The sequence below is a fragment of the Acipenser ruthenus genome, chromosome 32 (genome assembly GCF_902713425.1).
Source record: "Acipenser ruthenus chromosome 32, fAciRut3.2 maternal haplotype, whole genome shotgun sequence".
Classification (NCBI taxonomy): Eukaryota; Metazoa; Chordata; class Actinopteri; order Acipenseriformes; family Acipenseridae; genus Acipenser; species Acipenser ruthenus.
Window position 1 is genome coordinate 1,757,434 of NC_081220.1, and position 25,455 is coordinate 1,782,888.

Here is a 25,455-nt window from a genome sequence, read left to right on the forward strand (position 1 = left end):
AACAGTCTGGGTTTGTATCAATATTCATGTTGGGTTAATCAGAGATGACTATCGGCGGCCCGTCTGTAGTACTACCGGAGATTTTAATTGCACAGTTTGTACCGCTCTGTGCAGCGCCGTCCCGTTTGTAACACGGTACGTCAACTGCATTCTGCTAAACAAAACATCACAGCAGCAGCGCCATCTACTGGACAAAACCTAGACATACACATTGAAACAATGATCCACTTCAATATCTACAAAGCCTAAACAAGAAACTATTAGCGAAGCCCTGAAAAAGAAAATATTCTACAAAACAGTTTAAAATGAAATATTTAATTGTTAATCTAACCATTTTTAGTTACTGTAAAACTACTTCTCCCAGTGAAAGGTGACACAAATAAAAATTATTAAAGTAAGGTTTAAAGACTTTATTTGTCAACAACAACACACTCCTAGACCCATTTAATAATAGCATTAATACACTCCAGAGTCTGTGTGTTATCATGAGATATATCACCACTTCCTGGGCAGTTGAAGAACTCGACTTCGTCTAGTGCCTCCCAACGCACCCAAGGCGTGGTGATATTACCTCATGATAACACACACACCCTGTCGTGTGTTACTGCTTCATTAATGTAGTCATTAGGTTTATATGTCACATTCCTTTGTTGTCACTCTATTGATTTAGATATTCGGGTTGGATACCTCGGAAGCCAGCGGAACTCCAGCGTTTCCCCGACAACCACTGATAACCCTTCCCGTGATGATCGGCGCTGCCATGACAACCCATGACATCACCCGCACACGTTACAACACGTCGGCATTTTTTGTAGCACAGTATTAACGTGTTATTGTTTTCACAAAATAACATCAATAAGATTATCAGATCACCTGCTAGTGTGTACTAAACAAAACCTCAAATATCAGTGAATTGATACAGAGACAAGCCGTGGCACCAGCAAGGGGTTACAATGAAATTAATAAATAAATTACGACATGAAACAAAAATACATGTGGGTGTATTTTAATCAAAAATCCATGCATCCATAATTCTGATTATTTATCTAAATAATCTCACAGCTAATTATTTACAATGATCAATTTCTATATTTCTCGGAGTGCTAATGTGGTGTTATAGTTTAACATATTAATGTTTTTTAGAAATCATCTATGCTAGTCTGCCCCTCAAACAGTTTTAAATATAATTTAGATTTAAATGGCAGATAGTATATAAATCAATTTCTAAAACAGGTCGCATTTTGTAATTCAAATAGGCCTACGTATGAGCTACCAAAACGTATTTTTGTTTCATGTCGTTATTAATGTATTTACTTATTTATTTGGTTAAACTTTAATCCAGCCTTAAATTTTAACTACTTGAAGTTACCACAGCGTGTATGAATTACTGACGAGTAATATTTGTGATTTGATTACTCTAGCAGATGAACTGATAATGTATGGATGTTATTTTGTGAAAACAATACAATATTAAAAAAAGAAATACTACAACATTTAATAAATAAATAAATTATACACCAAACTGTAGCACATTTGTTTAGTCTTAATATCATAACAAATATTCTTATTATAAATACGCACTTCCTTTTATTTGTTGGAAAACGGTCTGGAACTGAAGTAAAGTATTTTTTTTTTAATACAGTGCTATCTGAGTATTTAAAATATATTTTTCTTCAAAATTAAAATGCCAGCAATGGTGTGTTAATTTAACGAAGCGCCTAACGCCGCTCGGAACGTTCGCATTTTTAAATCCTAACGGTCTCTGCTCAGCTGAGTGGAATGTTCACGAGCCGGTTGCCTAGCAGCGTCTCCCCCTCCTTCTCTGCCCCGCCCTCTCGCCCTCTCTCGTTGCTCCAGCTAGGAGTTCAAATTTAGCTTCGTTATATTAGCGCAATTCTTTGCTAACTTTTACAAATTAGTTTATTAGTTTTTAAGATGGTTCAGCTGCAGTCCGGGCAGACTGACTGCAGCATCATTACAGTATACCGCACTGCGCTCAGCTTCGTGTGGCGGCTGATACACAAAATAATTAACGACTGTTAAATAAATCGCATGTATTGCTTTATAATGCTAAATACACTATGTAACACAATTTTTGTTCCTGGGTAGTAAGTGTTATTTCCTAATTGCTTATGCCTCAAAAGTATAGAAAATGGCTATTATTCCCCACAAACTTTGCTTTTGTGACCAGGACAGTGATATTTTGAAATTTACTTATTTCCAATGAGAAAACAGGCGAATTTGTGTCTTTTCGTTCACATAAAGTCAGAAAAAAACAACATATGAATCCAAATTAACATGTATTTATACTAAAGTAATACAAAAATGACTACAAAAGATTTAGAAGTGAGTAGTTTTTCGAGATTTACGATTATATTGTAAATCACTTTCACGAATCAGCCCCCAAATGCAGTCTCCCATCATGTTCTCATTATACTGTCCTTGGTAGCAGCGTTCAAAGTCCAGTATATCCTGGTGGAAGTGCTCGCCTTGCTCCTCCGAGTACGCTCCCATGTTCTCCTTGAATTTATCAAGATGAGCATCAAGGATATGGACTTTGAGGGACATCCTACAGCCCATTGTGCCGTAGTTCTTCACCAGAGTCTCAACCAGCTCCACATAGTTTTCAGCCTTGTGATTTCCCAGGAAGCCCCGAACCACTGGGACAAAGCTGTTCCAAGCCGCTTTCTCCTTACTAGTGAGCTTCTTGGGGAATTCATTGCACTCCAGGATCTTCTTTATCTGTGGTCCGACGAAGACACCGGCTTTGACCTTTGCCTCAGACAGCTTAGGGAAGAAGTCTTGAAGGTACTTGAAGGCTGCCGACTCCTTATCTAGAGCTCTGACAAATTGTTTCATAAGGCCCAATTTGATGTGCAGTGGTGGCATCAGCACCTTCCGGGGGTCCACCAGTGGCTCCCACTTGACGTTGTTCCTCCCCACAGAGAACTCGGTCCGCTGTGGCCAGTCCCGCCTGTGGTAGTGCGCCTTGGTGTCCCTGCTGTCGCACAGGCAAAGATAGCAGGGAAACTTGGTAAAACCGCCTTGGAGACCCATCAGGAATGCCACCATTTTGAAGTCTCAAAATGCGTCTGCCGGATGCTTGCAGCCTCTTGATGCCATCTCAGAAAAATGCAGATATGTATCCACTTTGGCAGCTGGAACTAAACTGAACTGGTGGGCTTAAGGCCCCTGTATTTATACTACTATTTATATTACTGGAAAGTTCTAGAAAGTTCTAGAAGTTACTCCGAGTTTACTCAGCACTGAATCTATCTGGAATGTTCTGGAAAATAGGTAAATTTCAAAATATCACTGTCCTGGTCACAAAAGCAAAGTTTGTGGGGAATAATAGCCATTTTCTATACTTTTGAGGCATAAGCAATTAGGAAATAACACTTACTATCCAGGAACCAAAAAAAAAAAAAAAAATTGTTACACAGTGATATGTATTTGGTATTCTAAGTATTATCTACAATTAATAATCCAGCTCTATTCATATTCAGAATGTAATACAGTATTAAGACAGGGTCCAGTATTAGAAATAAATAAACACGCTTTAAGAGAAACAGCAGTGATGTTTATTGACCATTCCCATACATTCTCTATATGTTTCTACATTGTGGTTGCACAGGGACAAGGGACTCAGTGATGTTAAAAAAAAAAAAAAAAATAGAGCCCACAATTAACCAATATAGAAAGGAAGGGGGGAGAAATGTATTGCCTGTGTGCAGTACCTTACACTTTTCTCTATTAAATGTCATTTGCCATGTGTCTGCCCAGTTCTGAATGCTGTCTAGATCATTTTGAATGACTTCTGCTGCAGCAACAGTGTTTGCCACTCCTCCTATTTGGAACTGCAAACACAAGTCAAAAAGGAAGTTAGAAAGGCCAAGAGAGTTAGATACAAATGAACATTGCTTAGGGGGCTAAAACCAATACCAAAATGTTTTTCCAATATTATAACAGGAAGAGAACATTCAAAGAGGAGGTTAAATGTCTAAGAGATACAAATGGCAAAATCATAGACAAAGAAAAAAAAATAGCAAATATATTAAATGATTACTTTTCACAAGTTTTTACAAAGGAGGATACGGACAACATGCCCCACATGTCGACCTGTATTTTAAATAACTTTAGCATAACAGAGGCAGAAGTGTTAAAGAGACTAGGGGCTCTTAAAATAAACAAATCCCCTGGGCCGGATAAGATCCTCCCAGTAGAACTCAAAGACATGAAACAAGTTATTTACAAATCGCTAACCAAGATCATACAACAATCTCGTGACACAGGGGATGTAGTGACAGACTGGAGAATTGCAAACGTAATACCAATCCACAAAAAGGGAGACAAAACTGAACCAGGTAACTACAGACCAATAAGCCTATTATGTAAACATATGGAAACTATAATAAGATCCAAAATGGAAAATGACCTATATGGTAACAGTATGCTGGGAGACAGTCAGCATGGCTTTAGGAAAGGGAGATCGTGTCTAACTAACCTGGTTGATTTTTTTGAGGATGCAACATTGACAATGGATAATTGCAAAGCATACGACATGGTTTATCTAGATTTCCAGAAAGCTTTTGACAAAGTCCAGCATAAAAGATTAATTCTCATACTGAATTCAGTAGGGATTCAAGGAAATGCATGCACATGGATTAGGGAGTGTTTAACCTGTAGAAAACAGAAAGTACTGATTAGAGGAGAAAACTCAAAATGGAGCGAGGTAACCAGTGGTGTACCACAGGGATCAGTATTAGGTCCTCTGCTATTCCTAATCTACATTAATGTGAAATAAACCACTCCAAAATGAGACTGATGCTAATAGCTTTATTGCTGAAAAAGCTTTACAGAAAGAGAGAGGCTTTTACCCAGTTTCATGTAACAGCAGATAGTGTTTTTTTGGCAGGACAGCATTTATACTGGTCAACAGTTTGAGCATTTGTTGCCATGAATGCAAATAAAGAGATTTTAAAATAAGTGAGAGATGAAGAAAATCTCTATATAAACACAATGTTTTTGTCAGTCTGTGAACAAGGCCTGTCATGGTACACTTGTGACATCACAGGGTGGCTGTGAGGAGCTGAGAGACGAAAGGAGTCTACTGGTCAAACCTGACTCGGTGCAGTGATTATGAGCTGGGGCAAATCAATCAAGCACGCTCTCCAAGTAACGCTTTGTATATGTGCCCATGTGCAGCTGTGTTTCTATTCAAACATGTGTGAGCATGTGATCTCACTGAGAATCTGAGACTACATGTTAAATAAGGACACCTTTCCATACAATGTAAAGAGCTGCTTCATGAGAGGCAGGGAATCACCCAATAGAAAAACAATGTTTTCTCTATTATATATCCTTGAAGAGATTGACCAAATGCACAACAGGGAGCAGCTGTTTTAAACAAACTGGGAATGGCCTGATAGAAATAAGTATGGGTCTGTAGCTGTGTGTGGGTAGAGGGACCACAACAGAAAGGATACAGCCATGCTACAAAAGAAGGTTGCTGGTGTGTTTAAGCTTTGCTTGCAGGTCTGCTGTCAGGTAAACTCCAGCACTGTGATCCCTGGGCGCTGCTGCTTTTCAGTAGTGCTGGCATCGCCTGCAGCGGTAGGTACGCCAGTCTGAAACCAATTGAAAACATTATCAGCAACCTGGGCAGAAAAGCTATTGTTCTGATCCATACCCTACAGAGCATTGCACAGCTAGGTAATGAGACTGTGGGTGGTAATGGTCAGCATTGTCTAATAATATAGACAATCAGTGTCACACTGAGCTGCAGAATTGAACTCCCTCCCATGTGTAGATAGCAACCTCCACACTCTTTGTATTGCACTCATTTGAATTACAAATTTGAGTAAAGCTTTGTGTAATTCAGCATGCAATTTCACAATCCCAAAGGGCATGGAATCAACTGCTAAACTGTGGAGCCACCACAACCTCTCAATACAATCCTATCAATAAAAGACACGGAAACCCTCTATACTAGTTCAAATGCCAAACATGCTTCTGAGGTTTTATTCAGAGCAATCCTAGATCAAAGCTCCTCTGTTTTGACCCCTGATTTTATATTTTATTTCACTGAAATGACAAAAGTTCCACAGGAGATTGAGGTCAGTGGACCCTTCTTCTCAACTCAAAGCCAACCCTGACATAATGACCTCCCACAGAGAACTACTGTACGCACACCATAAAACAGCAGCAATCCCATTCATCAGATCTCCTGGGATTATTTGTGGAGTTGGTTACTCCAGCATGAGATCATACACATGTAATAAGTTTAAGTATACATTTCTTGATTGCAGGAGGCAGGTTAGACTTTCCTCTTTCCAATAAGTTATGAATGACCTCAATCGATCAATAGTTTGAGACAATGCAGTTGAAAGATGAATCATAAACTCGTCTTGATATTTCCAGTTGAAGGATTATGATGGATGGCATCTGTTATAAAACTTATTCCAACAATTCTGTGTCTCTCTTGGAGTTCCATCCATATTTGACCTGGTCGACCTCATGTTCTAAACTGATATGGAATGACACTTGGTTTTCTATTTCAAATTGTTCTAATATATCCCACAACCAATGTATACAGAAATAATAAGGCATACTCACAGCGAGCGCAGCGGTACCCATGACGGTAGTAGAAATAGTAGTGATAGTGATGAGCTACACAAAAAAAGAAAAGAAAATTAGGAACAGTCTATTTTTAACACAGAGCTTCTTAAACCCACTGCCTTCCACACTGTAGCCCAGAACTCAACCCCCTGAGCTACTCAGGGACAGTGGCCAAGTGGTTAAAGAAAAGGGCTTGATACCAGGAGGTTCACATCCCGGCTCAGCCACTCACTCACTGTGTGTGACCCTGAGCAAGTCAAAACGTAAAACTGGGGTCGTATTGTAAGTGACTGCAGCAGCAGTTGTTGATGCATAGTACACCCCCTAGTCTCGAAGGCACTTTGGAGAAAAGCGACTGCTAAAGACTAATGAATAAAAAGTAATACTCAGATCCACAAGCATGCACATTGCCTTCCACTGCAGGGCACCACTTTCTCTAACCACTGAGCTGTCAAACCCATTAACTCCTATACTAAAGCCCAGCACTAACCACTGAGCTAGTCAAAACCACTACACAACACTGCAGCCCAGCACTCTAGTCATTGAATTGCTCAAACCCACTACCTTCCACACTGCAGCTCTGCACTCTAGTCATTGAACTGCTCAAACCCACTACCTTCCACACTGCAGCTCTGCACTCTAGCCACTGTGTCACTGAAGCCTCTCAGCAAAGCTACACTGATAAACAATTTGTGCCCTGATTGAAAATAATAAATAAAACCCACTGATTGCTGCATCAAATAAAGTAGAATCCATTTACTTACCATAGTAGCATCTGTACCTTACTGTGAAAGATAAAAGTGATATATTGAGTTCAGTCCATTTGAAGTCACTGCAGTGGCTGCTTTATACAAGAATGGGGCCTCAGTAGTGTATTAGAGAGCTATATATTTCAAAGGAGTGTCTCTCTATTTGTACATTTCTATTATTGGCAAAATCCAAAGCCAGGGCTCCTTCTTTATATCCCCTCCCACAGGATACAGAACACCTCACTATGTGAGTATGTATTAAATGAAGATGTCATTTCTTATTAAGAGCAGCTCATTCATACTATTATACAATAATACCCCATTCCATATTCTCAACATCAGCTGCAGGAGGCCCCATTGTTAACATGTATTCATTTCTTGTGAAGCGCACAGTACATGTGTATTGTATTGTAGTGTACAGTCACATTTTTATTAAAATATCAGATTCACACTTACCACGAGCACAGATGCTGTAATCTGGAAATGAAATAAACACACACCATTAAATACAATTTAAATATATATATATATACAATTCATTTCTACATATTAATGTACCATAATTAAATAAAATACTTACAACAGTAAGCTGTTCCAAAGAAAAAGAAAAACAGAAACAGTGGTTATTGGATTTAATAGTTCACTTTATATTCATGTTTGTGTTCCATTTACTGGAATGTTTTCTGTTCCTCTGAGAATATCAGTTGATTCTGATAGCTGTTACAGGCTTAATGAAGACACCAAGGGGCTCATTTCAAAGTGTTTCCTCCAGTCTGTCCACAACTATGAAACCACTCCATGGTAGAATATGCTGTAATACTGAAGAGTTTCTCAATGTCTTCAATCAATTGACCTGCAGTCTACAATCCATGCAGTTCACCCAAACCAGGAGCCAGCTCCAGAGAGACACACACTTACTTCTGTAGTATCTTTTGGACAGGGCATCCTTCTTCACTACTATGGACTGTGTCAGGACCACTTCAGAATCCACTTCAGGAGACAGAAAGCATGTGAAGATCATTAAACAAACAGTAGGTTGCATCCCTTCTATTTAAACACAGACCATGTTGAGGAACTCTCCAAATTTGGATTAGGATTTCAATGTACATTAAAGAAGATTGCTGAACAGTAAGGAGCTTCAGATTTCATTTTGTCAGAGTGTGTGTTACGATGCTTTCCCCTGAGTTCAGGAGCTGCTCTTCAGTTCTAGTTGCCTGTCTTAGATATATGTACATAATGTAGGCTGGATCAGTCAAAGTGTCTTTATAGAAGAGCCAGTGACTGGATCACGCTTCCTTCTGCTTTCAGTTCACTGCTATGCACTAGATGGTGATGGCACTTACTAACAGAAAGATATTTCAGTCTGCATTACATATGAAAAGAATCACACAGACTTATGCACAAAACAACTGTGGTCAACTATGAAAGGTGCTATATAAAATAAACATTGATTGATAAAAAGGTAAGGGAACAGGACAACCTTTTAGTCAAGTTATTATATCTCAGTTGGGCGATCCTTCTTACTGACATTTAAGGAGATCAATTAATACAATATGTCTTATTAAAGGTGCTGCATCAACACATTTAAATTCACATGTTAAATGCAAACAGGTGAAATATTTTCAAAGTGTATATCCCTCAAGCTTTGTGTTTTCCTCTTCCGCGTCAGTGTGACAGACAGACAGACAGACAGACAGACAGATAGAAACACACTCAACAGAAGAAGCTATAGGCCATCTGTACTCACTGTCAGCTCTTTTCTCCATCATATTGTCTCCTATCAGGTAAAACAGAAATAGGTTTATACAGTTAGACGTACATTAGGAAACACATATGGGCACTTTGTGTTAGCGCCAGTAGAGAAACAGCAGCTAAATGTGCTCAGATTCACTGGGGTTTGGCCTTAAGTCGATCATCTGTAATTCACAATGTGTTCCTCTTGAAGGTTTAACGTTGTACCCACACACTACCCAGATGTGCTTTTCAAAGGACTCACCCAACTCCCGCTCTCCTTTGAGTCCATCACTGTCCAGTTCAGCATCACTGTCGCCTGAATCCTCTGCCTCTGGAACACGGAGAAGAGAGCTTCATGAAGCAATGAAGGAGTCCCTCGACTGCAGAGCACAACTTCATAGGACACTCAACACAGGGAGGCAGAGAGTTCCCCATTACATTGTAATGCAGAGCTGTGAGGTTTAACCATGAGATTTCTGGATTACAGTAGCCATGGATGTTATGCATGATTAGTGATTAGTCAGGTTGGGTTTCTAAACAAATTGTGTGGTCTGTCCAGGACTGTGCTTTTTTGTCATTGCTTAACTTAAATCCTGCAAATAAGAAACTTTCTTTCTCTCTTTCTTTCTTTCTTTCTTTCTTTCATTCTCTTTCTTTCTTTCTCTCTCTCTTTCTTTCTTTCTTTCTCTCTTTCTTTCTTTCTTTCTTTCCTTACCCAGCGCTCTCGCGTTCTCCAGTGCTCCTTCCTGCTCCTCTGAGTCTTCCAAAGTGTTGCTGAGATCTGTAGACACAGGCTGTGGTTACATTTTTAATGAGAGCAGTCCTGTGTTGTATCCAGTGCTATGAAAGGAATGACAGCATGGAATGGAGAATGCAAACGGACCGATTAGGAAAACTGGGATTTTTTTTAATTTTATTAAGATTTTTGTATTTGTATTGAAACATGTAATTATGGTCATAAAATTCTGCACTTTTGTTAATAACTGCAACAGTGTAGAATAGTTGAATTAATATTATATAAATAAACCACTTTAAGTGCAACATATTATATAAGGAAAGGAATTTTAATAAATCAACTTGCGGTAAACAGTTTGCATTTTTAATATCTCTTAAATAAATTATTATATTAAATCTGCTGTATAAAAAGTGGTTTGAATATTAAGAGCAGGTCTATATGTTTCAAGGATATGTATATTTTGTGAAAAAGGTAAATCAAACTGAATGAACATTTTAAAATCTCAGTGTATTTTATTCACACCCTGCAATGGTTTATTGAAGAGATGAGCAGGAGGCAAGATCGACTCGAAGGGAAATTTCAAATGCAAACCTTGATTTGTTTTTTCCCCCCCAATATATTTAAATATTTACTGTTTATGACTGTTTCATTTCTAATAAGTTCTTATAAATGATAAGAAATGACAAGTTGATTTGGTTATTCACGTGGATAAGCCACAGCTGCATTTTACAGTACCAGGGAATCCTTCTGGTCTGAAGCAGCCTCTTAATAAGGGGTAATAAGGGGTCCCCATGGTGGGAGGTGGTTGATGCAACACATGGGAGTTTTCAAGTTCTCTAAATGCTGTGTCTTATTCTAGTGGAGTACAGGCTCATCAAATCAAACCCCAAGACAAGTAGACAAACCTCTGTGTTGAGAATATAGGATTGAGTTCTGGAAGAATGGATCTTACCCAGTTCTCTCTTGCTGGCCTGGTAATCATCATCTCCCAGCTCTTTGGAGTCCTCAAGGAGGCTCCTTGCATCTGCACACAGAAGAAATGGAGGGGGAAATCATTCTTTTAAATGGCAATGTACAAATTAAGAACAAAGAAGGATATTCTTATGGTAAGTTGATTATTCAATAGTGCAGCATTGAGGAAAAGCCTGCCTTCTCCACTGTTATCTCATGGAAGACTGTCTGCTATCTCCCTACCCTTCTGTTATTCTGATGAAAGTCAGTCAATGCCATCTCTTCCCCCATTTATTTTAGGTTGAAGGCAATCAATGCAATCCCTCCCTCCCTCCCCATGTTACTCAGGAGAAAGGCAGTCTTACCAGCCCCTGACAGAAGCCATGCTGTCAGGACCGAGAGGAGAATGGCTCTTGTAGTCCAGGGTTTCATCTTGACAAGGTGCTGATGCTGCTTTTCCACTCTTCAGCTGCTCTGGTCCCTCCACCCTGCTCTGTTTTATACCCTCTCCCAGGCAAATGCACTCCTTCACCACTAAACCCTCATCAAGGACCCTTTCTTTCTCTACACTGTGATACTGTGTGATGCCCTCCTCTTCCAAATTTCCATACTTCACTTGAAAACTATTTCCTCTATACCCTATGATCCAAATCTATTGACAGTGTCAGTGATCTCCATTGTTCTCTTAACACAGAGCAGGATCAGTGCTGGGATCAGCAGGTGCAGACAGGTGGCCCCATATACAGTATTAAAGGCAATAGAATGATTAGTTATCAGTCATGCAAAATGAAGCATTCTCTGGAATTTCATATCTACAGTACAGTACTGCAAACACCTGGCTCACAAACATGTTCATTATACCAGGTGTTGTGGTTGAGCTGCTTCTTTCATTAGCAAATCAGTCAGCTGCTGTACGGTGTGGAGAGCATGTTTCTTATTGAAACATTTCACAATTGTATTACTAAGTCTCTTTTTAGTAGGAAAAAAGTAGGATTGAAATACCCAGTGGGTGTGAGAGAAAGACCTTGGTGTTGTGATAGACTCATTTCTACCAGCAACGGGGAAGCAATCATAAAGGTGAAGACTAATCCCAGGGCTTAAAGTTAACCCAAACTAATACCTCAAGCATAGCACTGACACCAGGGCCAGAGGACACTCCTGGAAATTAAGTGTGGATAGCCATAGGACAGAGGGTAGGAGACACCTTCTCACACAGTGTGGTGGGGGGATGGAATGGGTTACCAAGTCATGTTGTTAGGGCTGGGATCCTTTAAGACCCGACTTAACAGGTTTGAGATCAATCAGCTGCTGCACTGATGGGCCGAATGTCCTCCCTGGTTCTGTGTTCTGAATTCTGGATCTCCAGTGTGCTGGCATTGATTGGTAACTCCTCTCCAGAGTCAGTTGTTTTCCTTGTACACTCAACCAACCCTAAATATGTTGAGAGAACAGTTGAGGGAACTAAATCTATTCAGTCTGGAACAAAAAAAAAGACTAGAGGAGACTAAAGGTTTTAAAAAGTTGAAGTTAACTGTAGTCACTCTTTCAAGCACAGCAGAGAGACCAGTACTAGAGAGAGAGGGGAGTATTCAGCACATCGGGAGCAGAAATCACCTTGTTAAGAAGCAATGGTATGCAGCCCATTAACGTGCTAAAAGCTCTCTGGTGCACCCTGCTGGACACAGTATTGATTTTCCACTTCAAGCTGCCCGCATGATAACTGTGGTATACTGTGCTGCGTCTTGAGGTACCGCAGATTCACCATGGTATCAGGGAAGATTCCACACAACACACTGCAAGAGGCTGAGCAATGCAGGAGGAAAAAGAGAAACTTGCACTCCTAATAACAATCTATTTAATATATTACTAATGTGATGTAACACAATCAGAATGCTCAACAACATGATGAACACAGATTTTGGTGAGTTTTTGATCTGAACAAATTGTGATTAGGGGTGACCAGATTTATCAAGCGACTTCTGTTTTCAGTTAATATTTCTGTATTTAGTCAAATGCACTCCTATTGTTTAGTTGTCCCCAAGTGTCTGCATTTCTGAGAATGTTCTCTAGTCCTGTAAGAGTCTGCAACTGACTTAACTTCTTCACACTAAGTGCAGGGATAGGATTATACACCTATGTGAATGTTATGGTGTCTTTTAAGGTGTCCTAACTGGTTGAATCTCTTCCCACAAACAGCACAGTGATAAGGTTTCTCTCCTGTGTGAATGCGCTGGTGCCTTTTAAGGGATCCTAAGTCACTGAATCTCCTCCCACAAACAGAACAGTGATAAGGTTTCTCTCCTGTGTGAATGCGCTGGTGGATTTTAAGGTTTCCTAAATTACTTAATCTCTTCCCACACTCAGTACAGTGATAAGGTTTCTCTCTTATGTGAATGCGCTGGTGTGAATGAAGATTTCCTAACTGTGTGAAACTCTTATCACTGGTCTGTATGTGGGAAGGTTTCTCTCCTGTGTGAATGCGCTGGTGTCTTTTAAGCAGTGATATATGATTGAAACTCTTCCCACAATCAGCCCAGGAAAACGTAGTCCCTCCTGTGGGATTTCCCTTGTGAGTTTCAGGAGCGTCTAATTGACAGGAACTCTTCCCACCTTTAATAGAATGAGGTAAGGTCATCAAGTTGCCCTGGGTTTCAGAATTGTTAAAACATACAGAATGTGCCGTCTCTGTACCCTCCACAGTAAGTGGGTGTCTGTCTTGTAAAGAAGGGATTGTAACTGAGTGAGTTCTCAATGTCTTCACATTTTCTTCTTGGGGTGTCGTTTCTCTGTGTTTCTTGCACTGTGGTTTGCCTCTAGAAGAGTTTTTGCACTGAGGTGATAGAGCAGAGTCGTGTTCTCCTTCATCTACTTTAGAAGCTAAAGAAAGAAAGAGAAGAGAGACAAAGGTTACTGTACAGCATTCTTCCACATGCACTGTTCTGAACACAAGCGAATGAGCAGTTCAGTGATTGGTTGCTTGAGATGAGGCGGATTCATTTACCAGTTAGTGTCCCGCAAGTTTCAGTTACAGCAAGAATAAATATCAACATGTCAGCCAAGTGGAAAATGAAAAACATGCTTTTTTTTAATGTTTAAAATGGAATATTTTAAATCGAGCCAACAGAGCATCATGAAAAATCCTATTTAGTACCTGCATTTTGATAGTACTGCAATTTATCTAATATTTAATTTGTTTTTTGATAATTAATAATTCATATAGAAATTCCATTTGCAATCCCACACACTGCACCGTGTCTTTTTATTCTAGCTGTATTGAAGACACATGACATGCAGAACTATGTAGGGCTGGAGTGGTTTGGTTTTTCCACAACTCATTTTTTATAAATCAAACTTTCTTGTGTAAAATATCTGTAGAGCAAAGATACAGTAAAACTACGATTCCCAGAATCCCCTCCCAGCTGAAACTGATTTGCTGGTCTGCTGTACAGAACACCTCCACACACGTACTTACTGTACTGTGACAATAATAACACAGCAATGCTTACTGTGAGACACACAAAAGTGAAATGTGGCGTTGCGAGCAGACATTACAGTCCTCGGGATAGTTGCCGTGAGATAAGCGTTTAAAAATGATATTGTATTTGAATAAAGTGTAAGAAATAAAATAAGACTCATGTTGGTGATCCTGCTGCATACATTCTCCACAGAAATTCTCTACTGAAATGTTTCTTATGGTGACGCTGAGCAACACGACTGGATTTGGCATCACCCAGTGATGGGACATGTGATCCCTGCAGCTCTGTAAAGCTGTGGGAGCAGCACAACTGCAAACGGTCTACCAGGAATGGGGAAAGGCAAAGATCTAACACAGGGGTGTCCATCCAGACACAGGAGTAGCACTTTATATAACTGAACCTGTTCAATGTGGAGTGGAATGGCCTCCAGGAGCGTGATTGGACACCGCTGATCTAACAGCATTCTAAAGAGGTGTGGCAGTGGCTGCACATCTAGCAGGTGCCTCAGGAGCAAGCACAGTGATGTCCTTGTTGACATAGTGGTTGGGCAGCTCCCCTTGGTTAAAATATGAATCTCAAGCACACTGCTGGTGTTCAGTACCAGGTTCTGCAGGATGAACAGGCAGCTCAATGCTGCTTGTTTTGTAAGATTACCTCTAAATCCCAGTTCACATTCAGATGGAGAGTCATCATACAGGTTGGATCCCAGCTTGTTGTTCTCCTCAAGTGTACAGACATGATTTTCATGAGGAAGTTCCTCTGCGATGGGGACACATTCCTGCTCTATGAATTCCTCTTTAATAGGAACACATTCCTGTTGAGGGACCTCTTCATCTTTAACACATGCCAGCTCTGTAACCTGCATTAGACTTGCACACCACTCCTGCTCAAAGGACTCCTCTTGTGTGTAAACTGCTTCTATCTTTGGCCCCTCCTGTGCTTCAGATTCAGGGATAGCGTGGCTCTCTTTGGGATCTGTGGGAAACAAAACTGTATACAATTAGATCTCTTACTTACTAGCTAGGTTTGTTGGTTGCTTTGATCAGGGATTTAAAGTTACTGTTCCTCAGTTATTTCGTATAGGGGTGAGCCGGTATAATAGTTTGGTGGTTTAGGTACATGATGGCATTGATACCATTCCTGTTATTCTACATTGCAATTATCGGTTAACGCTGTGTTTGTGTTCCTCTGAACAAAGTGAAGGAAAAGGCATTTTCATATGAACATCTTTTTATTCTACGTCCTGTACAAGACTCAGTGCTGCTGGGCTTTCTCACCTCCTGTAGCCTCACACTGGAGCATTGCATCCACTTCTACCTCCCTGTCAATCACCATCATGACCGCCGTTCTGCCTTTGCATTGTTCTAATGCAAACATCCATTTCTCTACTGCAAACATGCATAGAAACCAAGCCTGGAGACTTGCAGTCTTAGCAAAGTGTCTGAGGAATGTCTTTTTGTTCCCTGATCCTGTATTGTGAGAACGGTTTTGAAGGAAACGGTCAACGCAGGATGCAAGTTTCAATGTGTCAAATACAATGAGCAGACAAGCGACTGCAGCAGGATAACCTGCTTATTCTCAAAGCAGTTTCATTTAAACACGTGATTTACACAACTCAAACTTTTTAAAGTGCAGCAATATGTTTTCTGTACAAACTCCACCTGTGTAATAATCATTAGCAACAACACTGGAAGCTTACTTGTGCAATGTCAGGTGACCTGTAGATATAAATCCAATAACATCTCATGTAGTATTAAAATACATTTGTAATGGTGTGGCTCTCCCTATTGTATGTATCCTGTGCAAACTCATCTCTGCTCTTAAATAATAACCTGTATTAGTAAATGTTTATAAGCAATATGAGCGATCGTTTCCAAATTCTGCTTACCATCAGCCGAACAAAGTACTTTATTTAGAGACTCAATCTAGAGACTCAATAAAATGATACAATTCAGTTGACACCTTACTGTGTTGTATTTACTTCCTCCAACTTCAACCCTTAATTGAACTTGTGGAAGCACTCGGGTCCAAAATCTTACAGAGGATTGGTGCAGACAGGGTGCTGCTGCCGCCCCTTTATTCACACAGTGAGGTCTGGAAAGATCGTGTAAATGTGTGTGTGTGGAACAAGAAGGAAACAGGACTAAAGCAAAAGAACGAGCAGCGAATGAGCCGCGACTGTACCAAAGACAAACTCAACAGCACTGGAGCGGAATACAATGAAACCATTTATCTAAAAATAGATTCGCAGTCAAACAGTTCAATCAAACACTGAAACCCGATGTGCTGCTGCCTGTATGTTGATATTAGATCACAAAGGTAGTTTAAAGGTGCTGGATTGACTAAGCAATACCACACAATAAAATCAATCTTACCTTGAAATATTAAAGGTTGTTTAGTGTCTGCATCTGCAGCGTTTATACACCCTCGCACAGCTTTCAGCTCGTTCTCTGATATTTCCAATCTCAGCTTCAGACTTTCATTCTCTTTCTCCTTTCCAGCCATTTCCACTCTGAATTCAGTGAATTTGCTGCAGACAGCTTCAGTAATCGCACACAAGACGGTGTGTAGAGCCGCTTTCACTGCGTGCTCGATGGTAGAGGCGAGCTCGTCTTGAAAGAGCGACACGGACACACTGACGTCCATCTTCACTGGTTTGAGTTTCACACTGGTCTAGTAGCGGAATCCTCTTTTCAATCAGAAACGCCGCCTGCGGTTTTTATTTAGTAATATTTATTTTTTACTGTAGCCTTCCCATTCAAATATATTCATCACTTCTTCTGGTGTGATAAAGAAAGAACACAAACAACAGGCTTTGCAAGGAGTAACTTTACTTTGGTCTTTCAGAATCGCGCAGAGCTCTGCTGGAGCTTCAACGCGTTTGTTTCTCAGTAAATCATCTCATTGAAAAGCTCGACTTGTCTGTAGCTGCGACTGACGCGCTCCGCTCTGTGTGTGAAATTCAACACAGAAAAGGGATGCTTTCCTTTTCACGGAACTCCGTGCAGGTAATAAACAAACACAAAAATCACTAATTATTAGAAAACACTTCATCCCAGCCTAAATACTTTAAACAGCAGGAGACAGCGTGTTGTAAAATCATCACTGACTGCAACCACCTCTCCACACATAAACAAAACAAACCTCTCTATTTCCTGGACTGAAATGAAAGCGTCACCAGCAGAAGGCGGGTCTGGTTGGACCCATCGCGTATTATTGGCTGTAGAAACACTCTATCCCCAGCATGTGAGCCTGATTGGCTGTAGAAACACTCTGTCCCCAGCATGTGAGTCTGATTGGCTGGCCTCCGTGTCGAGGCGGTTATGAAACTGGATGCCAGAGTTCGCCATGTTGGCTCTTTCAGCGCTGTGTTCAATGCGATGCATTCAGGCGCGTTAAGTAAGTGAGCCGCTCAGAAAGCACACGGAGCTGAATTTAAATGACTTAACGCTCTGCTACAGGAGAGCGCTGAGCGACTTTTAAAAATGGAGAATAATAATGATTTGCTTGTTTGTGTTTCTGAGGTGATGGTTGATGAAATGGCCCCGTGTGAAGTTACTGTCCCCTGCTGGACCTCGCTGAGTTCGGCGCTCTGTTTGGACTGAACCTCATATCTGGCTGTGTTTAATACCGACAATACCGACGTTAATAATGAACATTATGAATAATATTAATACTACAAGCCTAATAATAATACATTAATATCTATAAAACAGCTCTACATTTAAAAAGAAAAATGAAATTAAATGATACAAATTCGAAAACAACCATTTTTACATTATTGTCTACATGCATCATCTCAGATAATTACAATGTCATTTATCAGACCCTTCGGCGTTGTCTTTTGAAGAATTAAACCTGCCAGACCGAACGCAGGCTAACATTCAATCAATCAATCAATTAATCATATATATTTCCTATAGCGCCCCATATGCGCTTCACAAAATCTACTTAAAAACAAGAAAATATCTAATTGTAAGCCTGGAAGAACAAAATAAGTCTTCAGTGTAATTGTAAACAAAGATCGCTTTCCACGATTTAAGATGCTTTAGAGAGACAGAATATTGGAATTGGCAGCCGAAACTGGAGGATGAAACTGCCTGTGATCAAAGTGGGCAGAAAAGTTGCATACATTGCATACCGTATTTGGAAGAAAAGAAAACGGATCATCTCTGATTTGCAACGTTTCCATGATTCTGTTAGCAAAGTAGATTTTCTAAAATACTGACTGTAGGCAATTAATTAATATTACATTTCGCAATCAAGAATGATATAATGCGCAAGGATACTTGTCTTTCATAAGAGTTTACATAAATTATAGCGTTTTGAGATTATATATGTTACTAGCGGATTGTTTAATCTACTTAATTATATTACAACTGTTCTAAAAAAGAATGTTATCTCGAAAAAGGCGGCTTGTCAAGCTGAAATAACTCAGTTGGGAGAGCGTTAGATTGAAGACTCTAAAGGTCTCTGGTTCGAATCCGGGTTTCGGCAAACAGCAAGAATATTTTTGTTTTGTATTATTTTGAACTAAAAAACAGAACACATTTTTTCTTCAGTGTAATTGGAGGAAATAATAACATATTACAGTGCCATCTTCTAATGGGATTAAGAAAATGAAAAAAACACCGTCTCTGGGTGTAATCACAATTACATGTATTCAAACCAATGCAAGCAAACTTCAAGCCATTTATATTGAGTCCCAAATAACACAAACTCTTCCATTGCTAAAAAAATATATTAAAAAATCTCCCTTTGTGCTTCTCGGAAGGCATACGATGGACGGCGCACTGCAGTTTTCAGTCTGGGAAATATTACAGATTAGGAGCCTGCTTTTAAATACACATGTAGGGCTGGCGTCTCTGTTACAAAGAATTGTCACACTTTGTATTTATCTCCATAATGCGTTGGGACTAAATACGCAGATACATTAAAACTATTTGGAGAATGCGGGCATCGATCCCGCTACTTCTCGTATGCTAAGCGAGCGCGCTATCATTTGAGCTAAATCCCCTTGAATTGTGCCAGCGATTCTCATAGGCTACATCACAGCTTGATATGAGCAATACTGATTGTCCTATAGTTTTTTATTGGTAATGCAGTCTGCCATTTGCAAATTCAAAAAATAAATGTATTAACTAAATAGCAAATATTTCGACGAGAGGTATGTTTTCAATTTCTTCAAAAAGTAGACTCAGCTCGTTGATTCAGTCGCTTTAAAATCCACCTCTGTGTCCCGATGCAGCAGCGCTGTGTGTTGTGACTCGAGCTTGTTTGACGAGGCAGGCAATGCAAAAATGCGAAAACTTGCTTTTGTATCACATGACAAACTTAAGGTCTGCTTTAACGACTTGGCTGTCTCAAGTTGGTTTGTATTGTTAATGTAACACCTTGTTGTTGCCCAGTCATTGTATCATATGAAGTAGAGCTTGCCAGTTGGGGGCGACGGTCTGCCAATAAAAGTTAAGACTATATTTGCAAGGATCATTTCTAGAGTGAAACATGTTTTGAAGGGATTGGTCTCGGTATCCACCAGGAGGAGTGGGAGTGTTTTCTTCTCAGCACCGAGCTGACAATGAGTGTTGTTTTCGGGCACCTGCTCGCTGCTAGTGATGACACTCCAATCTTCAGTCGGGGGTTGTTGAAGGAAGGGGACACATTTTGAGTGCGTATCTCATACTGGTAGAAACGCAGAAAAAAGAAACCATCAAGCCTACAATTGTTCAGTTGTTCAAATCAATAAGCAAATTTCAAATTGATCAATGCTAATGTTAAAACAATTTAAGAACACTTTAAATAGGCCTTGACTGATATAAAAATATAGTAATGTGATTTGCACTACGCAGGACTAGATGAGCTTAAATAAAGACATTACATTTGAAAATAACCTGTGCTTATCCCCACTTACAAGGAAGAGCGGCATCCGTTTCTTTATTAATGAACCAAAGATAAAGACGTTACAAATGAGAGAAGAGTGCCATCTAGTGGAGAAAGAAAAAGCACAATGGCAATAGACACGTTCTGCAGTATAGCCTCTGGGAGTTCTGTTACAGGCGAATCTCTCCATCTCCATATTGATCCAGGTCCATTTCGTTGTTCGAGGTGATCTTGGTGCAAACAGAACGAAGATCACGTGTCGTGTCATTGAGATCTCTCTCTCTCTCACTTAAACAGACGGCTGCGTTTCTCAAGATGCTCCAGCAAGCGCTGCTGCTTGCAAATGGAGAGCATGTAAACAAACTGGACAACCAACATTATCAATCAGTTATTTTTTTATTTTTTTTAAATCAAGGTTTATGAATACACTGAGAGTTGGGCAGTGTATTTCACTGGGTTAATAAACAAAAAACATAATATATGAATGTAAACACCGAAATTCAAACTGGCCTCGGTTCTACTCTCGATTTAGAACAATGCACAACCAAACCTTTGAATTGCAAAGTACAACAGAATGCATGCCAGGGGAGGCAGCGATATACATGAAATAAATGACATACCAACAAAAGCATATTGTTCAATAATTAAGAACGCTTATTATAACTCAAATGTAATGTTTCTTGTAATATTCGCAGTTTTGTCGAAACAATCCATATTCAATTTTTCCCGCCGAAATTAAACAGATTCGAATCGATTTTTACAAGAAAAATAAAATTCATAAAACCCGATCAACATTTAAGTTTATGAAACTAAAACTAAATGTATTCCCAAATAAATACGTAAGTCTCCTTACCTTAAACATTTCCATTTTAAAATGTGCAGAGAACTGAAATGAGAATTGTACTCTTTTTGCGGTATTTGGGTGGCTCTCAGAAGAGCCTTTGTGTTGTAAAGACGGAGCGGGGCGGTCTCGGTTTACTTGGAGCTGGTGTACTTGGTGACGGCCTTGGTGCCCTCAGACACGGCGTGCTTGGCCAGCTCTCCGGGCAGCAGGAGGCGCACGGCTGTCTGGATCTCCCGGGAAGTGATGGTGGAGCGCTTGTTGTAGTGAGCCAGGCGGGACGACTCGCCGGCGATGCGCTCGAAAATGTCGTTGACGAACGAGTTCATGATGCCCATCGCCTTGGAAGAGATGCCGGTGTCGGGGTGGACCTGCTTCAGCACTTTGTACACGTAGATCGCGTAGCTCTCCTTCCTGGTCTTTCTGCGCTTCTTCCCTCCCTTAGGCTGGGTCTTGGCAACAGCCTTCTTGGAGCCTTTCTTCGGCGCGGGTGCAGCTTTCGGTTCTGGCATTTTCCTTCTCTGATGCTTTTTCAAAGATGAATGAGTAACCAGCCCCAGAGCCCCCGTATTTATACAGCCTGTATGCAAATTATTACTAAACAACCCTTTAGAGTGAGAATGTTGACCTGGTAACCTAGCAACGCTCCCGGGTGACGGAGTACTTCGATGTGATTGGTTGTTCACTGGAAACGCAACAGAGGGGGTGGTGACTTTGCCGCGAGCTGAGATCTTTTTTTCTCTCTCTCGAGTTCAGGTTTGAATTCGGCGCCTTTTTTCTTGAGCGGTTAGTTTAGGTCTTTTGTTTTTCATTTATTAAATACATGAAGAACTCAGTATACAGCAATACTGAAATCCACACCCGATGCGTCTTAAATATAGAAATATAAATAATCAAACCCACGTCACTTTCTGTGCTCATTAAACACGTTAAATGTAGAAACACACGATCAATGCTGATGCTTTTTGATTTCTTCCTCATCCCAGAGTACCGATTGTTTCACAGCAGCTTGAATGGCGAAACTTCAACTCAAATACAGAAAAAACGACATCGTGGAGCTCAAAGCTGAATCAGGATCTGCTGCTTTTAATTTATTATACTGATTACAAAATGTACTGAAAATAAAATTAAATAAGTCTTTTAAGTTTTTTTTTTCTTGTCTGACTTTAATTCTGCAGGGAATCGGATAAAACCGAGCTCGTATTTTCTCATTATTACTGAAAACGTTCACTTTTTAAAATACAATTCCATTCAATTAATTTCATTTATTCACTGAAATGCTTATTTTAATTTTATCTTTTTCTGGATTTGTGTAGTTAAAAACCCAACACTTAAGTTTAAGCCTAAAATACTCTCGTTTCACAGCGTGAAATAGGTCTAAATAGCCATTTTAAAACAACAAAGAAAACACTGGGGAGATAACAGTATAAAAAATGTGATTTATTCTTTTGAAGATTTTAGTGGTGTACTAAATTTAACTTGTTTCAGAATTGAAAACTCTTTAAATGAAAAGATGGGCGGCTCTTAAAAGAGCCTTTGTATTCGTGTCCTTGTGTCCAAATCTTTAACCTCCGAATCCGTACAGAGTGCGACCCTGGCGCTTCAGAGCGTACACCACATCCATAGCGGTGACGGTCTTTCTCTTGGCATGCTCAGTGTAGGTGACGGCATCCCGGATCACATTTTCCAGGAACACTTTCAACACCCCGCGGGTCTCTTCATAGATCAGCCCGGAGATTCGCTTCACTCCTCCGCGGCGAGCCAGGCGGCGGATAGCGGGCTTGGTGATGCCCTGGATGTTATCACGGAGCACTTTGCGATGGCGCTTAGCGCCTCCTTTCCCGAGTCCTTTACCACCTTTGCCTCTTCCAGACATACTGCAAATCCGTACTATGAAAATAATACAATACTTGAAACGAGGGCTGAGGTTCTATTACATACCCGCAGACCGGACCTGTTTGAAAAAGAAGCCAGCAAAGAAGAGCGCGCACACATTAGACCCGCCCACCACTGAGCCGTGTCTGTGAGCGCGTGTTAACCACCAAACTGCTGACTCGCATTCCCTGCATAGTGTTGCTGATTAACAACGCGAATGTGAATGTATTTATGGAAATGTCCTTTAACCTGATTCCAAATAAGTTTTTACACATTGTTTTCCAACATAATGGTTATGTATTTCCCTGCGTATTGCAGTTGTATTTCTGCAGAGGCAAACACACAGTGGAAAAAATAACCTTTTTTCCTCACCAGGAGGCAGAGGTGGCATTGCCTCTGAAATACACTACTAATGAAATATTTAAACTACTCAGAGAATGCTGTGCTGATGCCAGGGTACTTACATTGTTGCAACAAGTGTGGGTCAGGGATGAAGAGAAATACAATTCAACAAAGTAATTCTCCCAATCGATTACAAGGGGATGATCTGGCAGAACGTGCTGCAGTGTGTTAACCGCACCGCACATAAAGGTGATTAAATGTCCAGTTTTACAAACTTCACGCTTCAAACTTAAGGTGTGTTTGCCTAGCTTTCTCGTTTGTGAAACCAATCATACAGTTACTTTTAATAATACAATTGTCATGTTATATTCAAAAAAATCTAGCGAAGTACAGAGCGAGCAGTTTGGTTTCGCTGGAGGATAGTGCAGGTTTGAATTAAAAATGCAGTAAAGGTCCTGGTTAAAGAATACGTTATATTGTAAACACAACCCTTCTGTTTTGATACCCCCGGTTGTTTGTGTACATTTGTTCCAATTTCATTATCAAATTGTATATTTTATGCAGCGTGAAAACACAAGACAGGACGTTTTCATAATGAATCTGTTGCCTGCGGGTCAGTTGAGTCTACACGGTTCTCATCGTGTGGATAAGTTCCGCTCTCCGCCTTTCTGCTCGCATTCTGTGACACGCAGAACAGTTCATTATTACGTGTGAGTTTTCTCCGTGTTGAAATATTAGAAATGGCAGAAACTGCTCCAGCACCAGCCGCTCCTGCTCCGGCTAAAGCTCCCAAGAAGAAAACCGCAGCAAAGCCCAAGAAGTCGGGTCCCAGCGTGTCGGAGCTCATCGTCAAGGCTGTGTCTGCCTCCAAGGAGCGCAGCGGGCTGTCTGTGGCGGCGCTCAAGAAGATCCTGCAGGCCGGCGGCTACGATGTGGAGAAGAACAACTCCCTCGTCAACCCAAGAAGACTCCTACGAAAGCGAAGAAACCGAAAGCTGTAAAGAAGGCGCCCAAGAGCCCGAAGAAAGCGGCTGCCAAGCCTAAAAAGGTCGTGAAGAAGAGCTCGAAGAAAGCGAAGGCAGCGCCTAAACCTAAAAAGGTGACCAAGGCAGCTAAACCCGCAGCGAAGAAGGCGGCTTCTAAAAAGAAGTGATCAGTTAAAGCGACGATGCGACAGTGAACCCAAAGGCTCTTTTCAGAGCCAAAACATCTTTCTAAAAGAGCAGATTGTCCTTGTAAACACAGGGCGATGTGTGGAACGTGCTGCCGTGGAACGTGTTCCGCTTTCTCGGTGGAACAGCCCGGTCTCCTCGGCGAGCAGTCCAAGACGGTGAAACATGGCGGCGCCCCGCAGGTACAGCTGTGGACAAAGGTGTTGCATTATCTCGAATTCTATGATTGAAACACCTTTAAAATAATTAATAACCTCATTTAGATCTTTTATTTGACATGTAATCAAATAAACTACGAAATGATGTCGTAAAAGTCTATCAAAAGCCACAATGCAGTTGTACAGTATTTCGTGTTAGATTTGGAAACGTCACATTGTTCAATTATTCTATTTTTATTATTATTTCTTAGCAGACGCCCTTAACCAGGGCGACTTAATTAAAATCTATCACATTGTGCACATTATACATTAGATCAATGACAACTGTATCTGCAATACTGGCAAACTACAATAAACAGACTCGATTTACGATGGTCTGTACTGTACAGCGAGATTGTTTTTATGTATTTGACTCAATGTTATTAATGTTGCTATTTTACATATGATATAAATACTGGTTTGAACTTGTCGACTGAAAAAACATCACCAAGCACAAACCCCACCATCCCCACATCACTGTCAGCCAAGATGCTAGAACAGAAACAGAACAAACTGATTCTGAGAAAAGACTCGAAGCTGTTCCTGTTACACACCGAACAAGCAGAGCGAGTCCGAGCCGGTTCACCTCCCGAAATTCCGCCGATAATAAACGAGGCATTTCTGTGATGTTTCAGCACGTAATTAAATATAATGACGATGAAATTGATTAAGGATATTAACGTCGTTTCTTTTGTATCTGATATCAGATTTTTATTTTGGCCTAAAATGTAGCCTCTCTTTCCATCTAGATAGATTTGATGGTTTAAAAGAAACACAACGTTGGGAAGGAAAAGCGAAAAGCGCTCTTAATATAATGTTAACATGTTCCAATTGCGAAACTTACACATATAACACTTACCGTGTAAACTACAGCTGTTTATTTA

The 25,455-nt window shown here is 40.4% G+C and overlaps 1 protein-coding gene, 1 long non-coding RNA gene and 1 other non-coding gene across 3 annotated transcripts; 1 reads left to right on the forward strand and 2 right to left on the reverse strand.

Annotated features, from left to right (window-relative positions):
• Nucleotides 1-5,105: 5,105 nt before the first annotated feature.
• Nucleotides 5,106-7,855, reverse strand: LOC131703158 (uncharacterized). The gene is made up of 3 exons (XR_009309696.1): nucleotides 7,383-7,855; nucleotides 6,616-6,669; nucleotides 5,106-5,627 (listed from the first exon to the last, which is right to left on the reverse strand). It is a non-coding gene; the product is annotated as an uncharacterized LOC131703158 (long non-coding RNA).
• A 3,604-nt stretch (nucleotides 7,856-11,459) lies between these two features.
• On the reverse strand, nucleotides 11,460-17,423 carry LOC131703232 (zinc finger protein 260-like). Its single transcript, XM_059006286.1, has 3 exons — nucleotides 16,640-17,423; nucleotides 14,919-15,239; nucleotides 11,460-13,665 (listed from the first exon to the last, which is right to left on the reverse strand). The coding sequence occupies exons 1-3, from the start codon at nucleotides 16,908-16,910 to the stop codon at nucleotides 12,914-12,916; spliced, it is 1,344 nt and encodes a 447-aa protein (XP_058862269.1). The 5' UTR covers nucleotides 16,911-17,423; the 3' UTR covers nucleotides 11,460-12,913.
• A 2,309-nt stretch (nucleotides 17,424-19,732) lies between these two features.
• Nucleotides 19,733-19,937, forward strand: LOC117395763 (small nucleolar RNA U3). The gene has a single exon (XR_004543685.2). It is a non-coding gene; the product is annotated as a small nucleolar RNA U3 (small nucleolar RNA).
• Nucleotides 19,938-25,455: the final 5,518 nt, after the last annotated feature.